Source organism: Vigna umbellata, chromosome 1, assembly GCF_029865625.1.
Source record: "Vigna umbellata cultivar VRB3 chromosome 1, Vumbellata_1.0, whole genome shotgun sequence".
Classification (NCBI taxonomy): Eukaryota; Viridiplantae; Streptophyta; class Magnoliopsida; order Fabales; family Fabaceae; genus Vigna; species Vigna umbellata.
The window spans coordinates 60,048,498-60,060,666 of NC_142165.1; the positions used below are offsets into that span (position 1 = coordinate 60,048,498).

The 12,169-nt window shown below is 33.4% G+C and overlaps 1 protein-coding gene across 1 annotated transcript; it reads right to left on the bottom strand.

Annotated features, from left to right (window-relative positions):
• Positions 1 to 1,860: 1,860 nt before the first annotated feature.
• LOC124838329 (UDP-N-acetylglucosamine diphosphorylase 1-like) lies at positions 1,861 to 12,157 on the bottom strand. The gene is made up of 15 exons (XM_047313899.2): positions 11,830 to 12,157; positions 11,615 to 11,669; positions 11,350 to 11,501; positions 9,635 to 9,674; positions 7,379 to 7,471; positions 7,192 to 7,304; positions 7,030 to 7,104; positions 5,925 to 5,964; positions 5,702 to 5,784; positions 5,521 to 5,598; positions 4,142 to 4,285; positions 3,171 to 3,238; positions 2,699 to 2,813; positions 2,435 to 2,591; positions 1,861 to 2,257 (listed from the first exon to the last, which is right to left on the bottom strand). Exons 1-15 carry the CDS (start codon positions 11,989 to 11,991, stop codon positions 2,160 to 2,162), a joined length of 1,473 nt encoding a protein of 490 aa, XP_047169855.1. The 5' UTR covers positions 11,992 to 12,157; the 3' UTR covers positions 1,861 to 2,159.
• Between the last annotated feature and the right edge of the window lie 12 nt (positions 12,158 to 12,169).

A 12,169-nucleotide genomic window follows, 5' to 3' on the forward strand; every position in this document is an offset into this window, starting at 1 on the left:
TGGTGCTAGAGTCGCTCAAGGGGAAGGCCCTTCACATAGGGCAGAAGAGAGAACATTGATCAATCCTACCGATGCTATGCTGACTTCCCTAGTCCAAGTTCTCAACGTTCCTCCAAACTGTTTCGTGTCTATGAGAACGAGTGTTTGCTTTAAGTTGTCTTCCTTACTCTTCAGCTTCCTTCCTTGTTATTTGGATACACGATTAGGTGTACTTGCTAAAAATACTCTGATGCTTAAGTCCATTTGATATTCAACCAATTTAATAATTAATGTTATAATAAATGTGTCATAAAAATCTCACCACCATAATTTTGATGTTTATTTATCGATTTTTTCATAATCTTTTTTTTAGAGTCCATCTAATAACTATCTAATTCTATTAAACCTTATTATTAACTTGTTTAATCTAACTGACTTGTTTAATGTAACTAAATGATTAATTGAATATGAGTGTCATCAATTAATTTCTTTCAAATTCAATCAATCGGTTTAAAATAAAATAATTCGACGGTACAATAACTATTATAAAGAGAATCTCTTATTTGGTGTATACATTATACTTTTATCCTTTAAATAACCACTTCTTAAATTAAAATAATTACTATTATTTTACCCTTTTAGTGATAATTTTTTAATTTAATATTTTTATCCATTTTTCAAAATTTAATAATTTTTTAAAACCAAAATAATTATTTTCAATAGAATTTTGTAAATTATATTATTAATAATAATTTTATTATTATTTTTATCATAAAAGTAAAAGTTAACAATAGAAAGGTCATTTAATGTAAACAGTTAATAATAAAATAAAAGTTCACTTAAAAAGCCTAAAACAAAAAATAGTAAAAGGACCTGTGAGTACGTCACTTAAAACATAATTCGTTAACCGTACAGTGACTTCACTAAAAAATATCGTATTTTTCGAAAAATATTAAAATTCTATGAACTCCAAAAGTTGTTACCTGATAATTTGTTTTTAAGGGAGCTCGTTCACCCAGAAGTAACTTATATTTTTGTATTCTTTTTTAAAAACACTCATATTCGTTAATTAAAAAAAAATTACACCAATCTATTTACAAATCGTCAAATTTATTTTTTAAATAATTACGCGTGATTGAGATAATAAATAAATCTTTAGCCTAAAGGTAAATAAAATCAAGAAATTTTATTTGATGTGATAATGAAATTTGACCTCAAATGTACATCTTATTTCATGAATACATTGATCTAACATTCTTTTAAAGATTAATTTCATATTTGAAGGACTAACGTTCTCTTCTCTTAAAATAAGATTAATCTAACTAACCTCAAATCCTTAAGGGAACAAAATGGTATATCATGCATAAAAGTAAATGTGTGAATCAACAAAGACAAAATGGGACAGGACTTGCACCCGATAAAATGCATAGGAAAATGTGAAATTTTGGATATTTCATCTTATTGAGCAACCCAGGTGACAATGAAAATAATTTTACCATGTGAATATGACTAACAACAACAAAACAGATAGACAATTAAAACCAACCTACACTAACGAAATAATCATTTAACATCTAATTATATTAATATTTTTAAATTGTATTGTTAATGTATTAAAATAAACTGACCACGAATATTTATATAAAGGGTGTTCAAAAACATAATTTTTCTAAGCTCTGTTAAATATGTAAAATATAATTTTCCAACATAATACTAAAAACACTTAACTCTAATCTTACATGGATAGTTAGTTTGCTTGCAGAACGGACAGGGATTTACATACTTCTGTACCGTTTCCTGGTTATTTCCTTACACCTCTATTCCCCGTTTTACCACAAAGTGGTGAAATTTCAATAGTGCCCTAAAATGGTATGACGTGAATTAATTTGGAAATGGGGCGATATATTTGAGTCTGCTTGGGCAAATAAATGCTCGGTAAAATTATGATACATGTACATTCCTCAGCAATACTAGAACAGATCAGTGGCAAAAAAGAGAAAACCAAAAAATTTAAAAAAAAAAAACAAAAGCCAATCAGAAACAGATTGGAGAAGATAATATACATTGATACAAGTGAATGATGAGTGACATGCCCAAATTAATATTGCAACACGTATGGAACTGAGAACTCCCTCATGGTAGTGTAGGTCACAGCAAAGCCGCACGAACGAACGGTGGAACTAGAATGTGATCTCACAAGGTGCATGAAATGTTCTTCCTCGACATATAGGTTCCAGGTTTTCACCAGTATACGAACAGAGTGGTGACACTTCAACACCTGAATGAGGGACAATGACATTTCGTGAAAGGAAAAAGAAGAGTTAAGTAAAACAATAATCTTTGTAACGAAAAATACTATCTCTCGATCTCTTTCTGTCGAAGATTGTGTGTGTGAGGGCAATAGTCCAGCCACAATTATATTTATTCTCTCCAAGGCTGTGGAGTAATAACTTACCGGTTGCATACAAGGGCACTGAATGTGTTAAGAAGCCACCTGCAGCGACTACCCATCGAGTATGGAGTCGAAGAACAAGCAGTTTTGCACTGTCTGGAGTGTCAACATTGGATCCATTTGCATTTTTCACCGGTGCAAATTCTTCTTCCCGTAATACCTGAGCAGGGATGCATAAAATATGCAATAATAAGAGTAGCATCCTAAACATACATCACGTCAAGAAATGAATTAACCATTTTAAGTAAAAATTAGAATTATAGTCACCTCAAAAAGTGCAGTCGTAGGAGCATATGGAAACGCATCAAATATAAACTGCTCAAGTTTTAATCCCACTGTATATCCATGTATGGAAGGTATTTTCTTCTCTGCGAGATGATAACTGCGCATAAAATCAATGTTCGGATCAACATATATAAAACTCCTAAAAGATGGCAGATTATTTGACCCAGAGAAGTCAAAAGGTAACTCCACCGCTTTTTTACTTCATCAAGATTCATTAACTACTGATAAATCAGGCATTAGAAGAATAGTGTGATTAATCTTCCTGAGTAATCCATGTTATCAGATTAAAGTAGCGAAGTAGTTTTTTTAACTCAAATATGTGGTTATATGACCTTAAGGCTACCAGGTTGCATGGCTTGCAATTAATAATTCTCGCATTTGAAATTCAAAACAGTGAGAAGGAGGACAAATAATGGGGGCAGGGAAGTTAGAATGAAGAGGGCAACAAACATACATGCTGTCTTTTTCAAGGCCATTTGCTACTTGGTTCAGAAAATCCAGAGTGAACATGTGTAAGCAGACCTGAAATCACAAGATTAATCAGAAACCTAAAGTACGAATATTTTCAAGATCTATACATGACCTGATAAAAACTCGTGCTTATCCCCTTAAAGGGTTTAGAGAAATAGATTAATTGAGACCATTGCGTCATTGTCATGTGACCTTTACGAATTTCGTGTGGTCTATAAAGAAATTGAGTTATGAATCATATCAACAAAAGCCACTGTGATGGCAACCAGATGGATGCACAGAGAAGACAGCGTTGGTACAAAATAATAGGAAACAAAACTAGAAGGTAATTCTCATCATCAGAAGAGATTCAGGACTTTTTACATTTGATATGATCATATATTCTCTTTTAGAAATTTCCATTGGTCTCTAACGGTGTATTCCCATTTGCTAACAGAGAATATCTGATCATATCAAAGCGCAAAAGCTCCTCTCCCCTGTCTGGATCTCAGCAAGCTAATATCAACAGTTGATACCTTTGGTTTCCACTTATTTAGGATGTGTAGTAATATGACCAGGGAGTATTAGGCAATTAAAAATGTAGAGGTAGGGAAGCTGAAACAGTAGAAGAGGGTATAGAAGTGTGGGCATTCTGAAATTACCATTTGGGATCTGAGCATTAGCTTTGTTGGGAAAAAGGAAAAAGTTTGGACGGAGAATTCTCTCCCTTTTCTTAGCACTTCAATAAACATTACGAAAGTAGTCAAACCCTCATCCTTTCTTTTATCTGTCTTATGTTTTTTTTTCTTTTCTGTTTTTCTAGGTTCCTAACATAGGGTGTTAACTCTTCAACCTTGGCTTTCTATTCTAGAAGATCATAACCAAAATTCAAGGGTACTGATCCTCAAAGCTTATGGCAGATTGAATGCAGAAAGCAAAAACCCATGAAATTAGAAAGAGGACAAATAAACTAACGTTACTCCAACAGAAACGAAGACGGCCAGTCGCTTGATTGACTGCAGAAGCTAGTGATGACTCCAATTCACTATATTCAACAACGGTAAGAGGACCACCTTTGCCTCGTCGTACAAACACACCAACCTTTTCTTGTGGATATGCCTGTATATAATGAAAATTTAATACCATAAAATATGCGAAGAACAAACTTAACTGAATCACTGGTTTTGAAGTGGAAAAAAACTACTTTCATCCGTCTCATGCAATTTTCATCAATAACTGATTCGGAATATTACCAACATCACAAGATACAGAACTCCAAGCAAATTAGAATTCAGCTAGGTATATATATTGAATGCATGCTTCCGTTGTTTTCCTAGGCTAGTATGTCTTAAACAAATAGCTTTTTCTTCTCTTCCCCATGAACGGTACGGCAACATAACCATGCAGATAGAAGACAGAAAATTATCAATAATTAATAGATACTGACCTTGTTTTAATAATCACAGTATAGAGATAATAAAGTGGGTTATAATCCAGGGAAATAAGAACATAATTATCAGTGTATTTGGTAGAAGGAGAAACAAGAACACTCAAGTGTATTCTTACTGTCATATCTTCTTTCTGCATATTCATTGAAGGACCTGAAGCATTGAATTTTTAATCAAGGTTGATGAGATGTGACATGATAGCGAGGATGAATATGGCCAAAAAATTCATTTTAAGGTGTGGGAAATCCTCTCCCCTTATCTACCTTTAGGGACTGAGTTCAGTTTGATTCAAAGTCTAACTAGTATTAATACAGGTTACTTTCATATGTTTAATTCAATCATGCAAACTTTATACTCTATATGTTTAATCCTAGGCATGAAGCATACATGTTCAGATGTCCAACATTAGCCCCATCCTTGAAAGGCTTTGGCATGCCACCCTCGGGGAGCTAAGTTTGGAATTGAGGATTTGAGATAGCCATTCTATTTATAATAGGGTATCATCTCAATCATCATCATAATACAATCTAACTGCGATGTAGGAAATGGAAATGTAACAACGACAACAGATTCAAATAAAGGAACTAAACAACGAAGCATCCTGGAAAAAACATATGAAGAGTGATTATCAACAGCCTAATAGTTTATCATATCATCCATCTAATCATAAACAGTCATAACTAATCTACAACTGGACAACAAAGCATTAGATCTTCCCCATTTGTTCAAGAATAAACTCCCTGAATTGAATACAATGTTCATAATTTTAGTGAAAAGGCAAATCCACACAGCTAGGTTTCATTCTTTGCACAGATGGGAAATATAAGCAGTAAATAACTTGACCTCTCAAATTGAGAGAGTATTCTACAAATTATCTCAACAGGAATTACATCATTTATCTGTTACCTTGCGGACAACTTTTGCAGCAGCAGCAACACCTTTATCAATAAAGTAGCCTAAAAATGTTGGATCAGCAACACGAACCTGTTTCACAAGTCCTTATCAAAACGTCTTCAAATGAGAAATGATAGCTGACCAGGAACACTGGTTAACAAAAGAAACAACATAGGTAAAAAAATTAAATTACCAGTGCATTATCAACTCCATAGCAATCAATATACTTAATTCCTTTTGAGGCCATGTCCTCCAATAATTTGGTTGATTTCAGAGCTGAACAGAAAAAAGAAAAAAGGTATTCCAACATATTCAATTTTGACCAACCAATATGCTAAAAAAAGCAAATCAGTCTATGTAAGCATTACAGACTTGAATATGAAATAATAACTCGTGTATATAAACCCGCTAGGTACCTGAATACACCCCGCCATTCCCGTCAGGAGCCTTTGCTACCTGGCTTTAAAAGTTTCAAATATTAACCAACATACAATTCAAAAATAGGAACATAAAACCAGAGGTACAGTTAAAACTTAGCTAGATAACTAAAACAAAACCAAAAATTAGGCATAAAGAATCATGTCTTCGACTTCTCCTTCTCTAATTAGATAAATTTACATTTCACATGTCCAAAAAGAATTGAAGGGAAAGTTAGAAAATCAAGGCCTTTTTAAAGTTTAGTCTCCAGTTACTTTTGTTACTTAAATGTCTTAATCATATGCCCAAATTTAAAAATGTCATGCCATAAGGATTAAGGAACCCTGAATACTCTATAATCATTTCAACATATGGATTAGTAAATCTTTCTTTCCAACTAGAAATCCTCAATTTTAAGTAGTCCCGGTTGTTTAAAACCAAATATGCACATAATCCAGCCCAAAATGAAAACTCAATTCTCACATTCCCTCCAACTTTTTACACATAAATGTGTTCTTATTTTTCGTGAGTACTGTGAAAAGAAGGCAATAAATAGCAATGTTAAATTGTAAAAAAACTTGAAGGAGGAGCAGAAGAAAATTAGACACAATTGTTTATTGTTAATTAATTCCCAGATAATTCTTTGGAAAGTATTTAAAAACATCTGCCAGTGGACTTGCTTGGAAGATAAAGACTCTACCAGGGTGACACCTAAAGCAGTAACGAATTTCATTATTACTATCACCTACCTAACCAACCAATCACAAGCGTTTTAGTTAAGAATCATATGTGGTGTATTCTCTTATTTTCAGAAGCTATTTGTTACGTGTACTTTTACAGGACACTTCAACGTGAACTAGTCACACGCTGATATGCAACAGCAGCCAAATTTCCAATTTTGAAATACTTAAGGAGATGCATACAGTTGCTCCAATTTGTGGCATAATAACACGATCAAATAAATAAATTATTTATCCGAAATAATAGGTTAAATGGTAAGTTCTTGGTACCCTCATTTTTCAATGTTTTAATTAACATCCATTTAAGAAACCAAAAATTCAGAAGAAAACGTATTTAGAACTCAGTAAAAGAATGAGAGCACACCCTGTATGGAGTCTCCATAATAAATCTGCCATCCTTAGAAACACAAGGGATTGTTCCTTGTTGGAAAAAGGTAACCTATACCAAAGAGGTGAGATCTATAGTAAGTAAACGATGGTAAAACAAGTACTAAAATAGTGCCAGAAAATGGTTTAGACATCTTACCTGTTCAGCCTCGAGACCAAAAAATTTATGACTTTCAAAGAATTTTCGTGTTGCCTCATCCGTGAATGGACTAGTCATTATGTACCAGTGAATTTGTACCGAAGAAGCAGAATCTGCAATACAGAAACTGATGAGAATGTAACAGAAGAATGCATGAAAAAACTGAAGCAAGACAAGTGGAACTTACTCTCATTTGTAGCTTGAGCCGCTAGTCTTTGGACACACAGAATCCTCTCAGCTTGAAGTTGGAAGAGTGATTTTCCAGATGGAAGTCCAATATCTAAAATATAACATAATTGTTAGAAATATGATTTAATTATGTTAGAGATATGATTTAAACATAACATTAAATAGAGAGATATGATATATGGTAGACAGTAAAATCTTACCAATTCACCAAATATTTTCCATATTTAAATATTAATTTTGTTCTCTATTATTATTCATTATGAATAATAATACTAATGTGTGAATACAGTAAACATTACAATCCTTTCAATATGGTATAGGTATTATACTTGGTGACCTGTGTTACCACTAATTCACTGTTAGGCCTTGACTTTTTTTTCTAGGTGAATTGGCCTGGATTTTGTCAAGTAAACAATATCCAATCTAATGTAATAATTTTTACTCTCTAGTAGTCCCCACGCCTCGAAGATCTTTTTTTTGCTTCGGCAGCTGTCCCACTCTCCGAGCCTCTATGTTCTGCCATGCTCTCCAAGCATTTTTGACCCCTGACAGCCGCTGTGTCCTTTGAGCATCTTTACCTCCCGGTAGCCACTGAGCTCACCTAACATATTTTTCTCTTACCGAAGCCGTTCTGATCTCAAGGCATTTTTCACTTCTTGGCAACCACTGCACTTTCCAAGCCTCTGTTTTTTAGACCGCTGCCATACCCTCCGGCATACATTGACTCATATGGTACATATGGCCAGCTTATCATTGTAATTATTTACTGTATCAACTCCAGTAACATGACTTTCTTATGGGATTTTTTGTTAATAACATTTGTAACAAGCTTGTCTTATACATATGCTTCAACTTTAACTTGAAGGAGTTAGAAATATAATTTCAATATTACATTAGATGTGATATGATTTGATAAAAATATCTTACCAAATATTTCTTATTACTAAATGTTAGTTTTATTCTTTATTGTTGTATCTCTTCATTATAAATAAGAATACTAATCTAACACACAATTACAAGCAGACCTTTCAATTATAATAAGACAACATGATTACCCTTCAAGTTCCTTCAAATGACAAAATTACCATAACGTGTAACTTACTTTTGAGATAAATAAAATAGTAAGTGACAAATAAATACAGAAAGGCTTATAAAAATTTCACAGAAACGCAGACTGATACTTAGATGAAATTTAGGAGTAAAACTATGAAAAATACTAGAGAGGAAAGGGAATGGGAATTCAAGCTGAGAGGAAATGAACTTAGTATTCATATCTACACCCAGTAAAAATCAAAGTGATCACAGAACCAGAAATTATTGGCCACCTTTTACTTCTACACGCAAATATCAACTTGCTAGTGTGCCATCAAGGCTCAACATTCAACAAGCACCTTTCTGCTTCTATGGCGAGTATATTTTGCATTCTTTCTAACCAGAAAAATTTTAACTAAAGAATCTACATATAAATAGAAGCTTCCTGGTTTTCATTTAGACCAAAGAAAGTTGTAATCTTCCTAAAACTTGTTTGCCTGAAATAAGCATCTTCTATTGGTTCTAATTACTAATTATAATAATCTTACCATGAAATAGAAGAGTGAGTGAGTACGTCAATACATAATTTGTAAATTATAAACATCACTAAAATCCACTATAAATGAAAAATGAACTGAATGAAAAAAGATAAATGAAAAATGAACTGAATGAAAAAAGAAATACACAGTAAAAATAAGGACAAAATAGAGAACAAATGAGTATATGAACCGAATGATGAATACAATGTGCAGTGATAACCATATCATACCCTGTTAACTGTTTAAACAAACAATAATGATTTTAACATTATGTAGGATTTTATAAATTTCCCAGTAACATAAGAAATAAAAGGAACATGGGAAAGAGGGGAACAATTATGAGAAAGGATGAGAACTAGACTGGGGGAGTTGGAAATTTTATAGAGGGCTGAGAAGAGAGATAAGGGGCGAGAGAGAATATATTGGGGAAATTTCAGTCTCTGTAGCTTCGACTCACCTATAAAAATTGAGAGCTTTCTTATATTTCAGATCATATTTTCTACTTGTATTCCCTACCTTTATCCAAAAGATATCTACAGTTTGTGTGGAATCCCATTTAGATGCATAAAAGAAGCATTTCAGAAGTATTATGCCTCTCTTTCTCTAAAAACTGATCCAATATGCCAACAAAAGATACTTTAGATTAAAGTAATATGCTTTCAGTATCAAGTGAGAATACTCACTGAAACATCCTTTTGGATCCGAACTTCCTAGTCGAGTACCCTGCATTTAAAGTTTTGGAACATTTTTAAGTCAGCCAAACAGATGGTCAACAACGTAACATAACAGTTAAGAATGAAGATTGAATGGTACGTAAAAATGATCCAGGTGCACCAGTTCCACTAAGAATGTAATAGTGATACATAGCTAATATTCTGAGACTGAAGACAGTAAGCATCAAAATAAATCAAGGCCAAAAGATTTTTTCCTCCAGCTGCCTTTTGTAAAAGATTTGTTTTATGCATCATATATCATTTGTAAGTAGTAACATATTTCATGCTACAAGTAAATGTTTATAATTAAATTGTTGTCCAAATTTACTGTAGGTGCTTGTGATTCACAGGAAAAGTCCAGTGTAAAAATTACCAAGAAGAAAGCATAAGACAATTCATCAGGCTAACATTTCCTGACTACATGCTGCAAAAAGTGCTGAGTAAAGAAAACAAATGTATAATATCAAAATTTAAGATGAAGTAAGAACTGGATCAACATTAACCTCAAATACAAATGCATAACCATATAAAAAATTAGTTACTTTTTAATTTTTTCAACTAAATGTAACACTTAGTTCATGATACTACACTTAGTTTCATGATTTGCCTATGCCAAAAGGAGACTTCTTAATTTGTCGAGTAAAGAAATATCGAAAAAAAAAGGCAAAAGACATCTATCGAGATATATTTTTATTGAGGTGAGAGAGAGACACTAGGGCAACCCCATAACATAAAGCAACTTTATTGCACTTAATGATTGATTACAATAAATCAGGTTAAAGCGACTGCTTTTTATGCCCCTAAGAATATTTTAAGTTAAAAAAAAAAGAGATTATATTAGTTGTACCATAACACATCGAAGCAGATTACTAAAGTTAAAAAGAATACATAAAAGAGCATCCGCTCTTACAATCACACCTTTGCAGCTAATGATGCTGCTTTTTAGGGACAATCAAAAGCAATGACCCCGAGTTCTACTTTGTCTCTAACGGAGAAGGTTCCCAAAAAGAGTAAGCATAATAACAAAATAATGATAGAAATACAGAGAAATGATACTGATTGCCGATCATACTACTTCCTCCAATCCTAAGATTTTTTTTAACTAAATCACATTCTTTAAGAAAATTAATTAGATAAACCGAAAACAATAAATTCATCAGTTTGTATCATTATTTTAAAGTTATATATATATATATATATATATATATATAATTAAAATATCTGTTAGAGACATTGATATTCATAAATCTTTATATTCTAAATCATAATAGAGAAATCTTTTATAATTTATTTAAAAAATTTAACTAAAGATATTTTTAAAAAAATAATCAATACTCCATTCAATTAAAAAAACTCATATATAAAAATGCAAACAATTTTCTAGAAAGTCTTAGAAATATAAATAGGAGAGGAGGTAGTATAATTTCTTTTAGTGATTATCTATAGTATCATGATCATTATCAATTATGCACTGAGTGTAATAAATTTAGCATAAAACATGACTATAACACACCAATGTGCCTATCCAAAGATTCTAAACATATACATAACTGGCACCCACTTGAATCAAACAATACTAAAATAACACATCGTTATTATCATTCATTATCTTCCAATCACTAAAAAAGTTAACAAAAAAAATAGAAGCATGTGCATATGTTCGTCCAAAACAGATTCGGATATACCTGGCCACCGGATAAAAGCAACACAGCTAACTTGCCATCTGAAATAGCTTTCAACCCCATTTTCCACCATCTCTCGCGATCCTCTTGGCTTCTATCCTCCACGGTGGACACACTGTTCTCCGGCACAGGCTCAATGGCCGCCGACGGCAGTCCTGGCAAACAATCACAGTTCAGCCACAGGAGGCAGACAAACAATCACGCACATGAAGAGAAGAAATCGATTGGATTAATTAACAAACACACAATCACTAGTTAACATCCAAACCTTGAGATCGCAGCGAGCACCGAATAATCCGGTCAATTCGCGAAAGATCTAAACTCTGCACACGGAACACATTAGTCAAACAAAACAAAACAAAAGATAAAAGGATCCGAAAACAGGAAAACAAGAAACGCAACGAAGTCAAGTAGCGAATCTGAAGCTCGCGCTTCTATTCAGAGACTCAGAGAGCGAATTGGATCGGGAGGAAAATAAATCACCTCAATGTCCTTGACGAGAAGGTCGCGTTCCTCGGGGGAGAGCTCATACCAGAGGGCGAAAGCGTCTTCCTGACCGAAGTCTTTGAGTCTCTCGAGGAGAGCTTGGGGCGGCGGAGAAACGATGCCGTTGCCTTCGAATCCCACCGACGACGGTTCCCTCATTTCGCAATCTCTCTCACACGCTATCTATCTCACTCTCTTCGATTTGGATTCAGATCTCGAATTGTGAAGATAGCGAGTGTGAGTGAGGTTGAGTGTTGGTGTTATGTATAGATGGTTTGTTATGAAGACAGGGGAACAGTGAGGAGGAAGACAAGAATCAAATCGGTAACCACCCTCC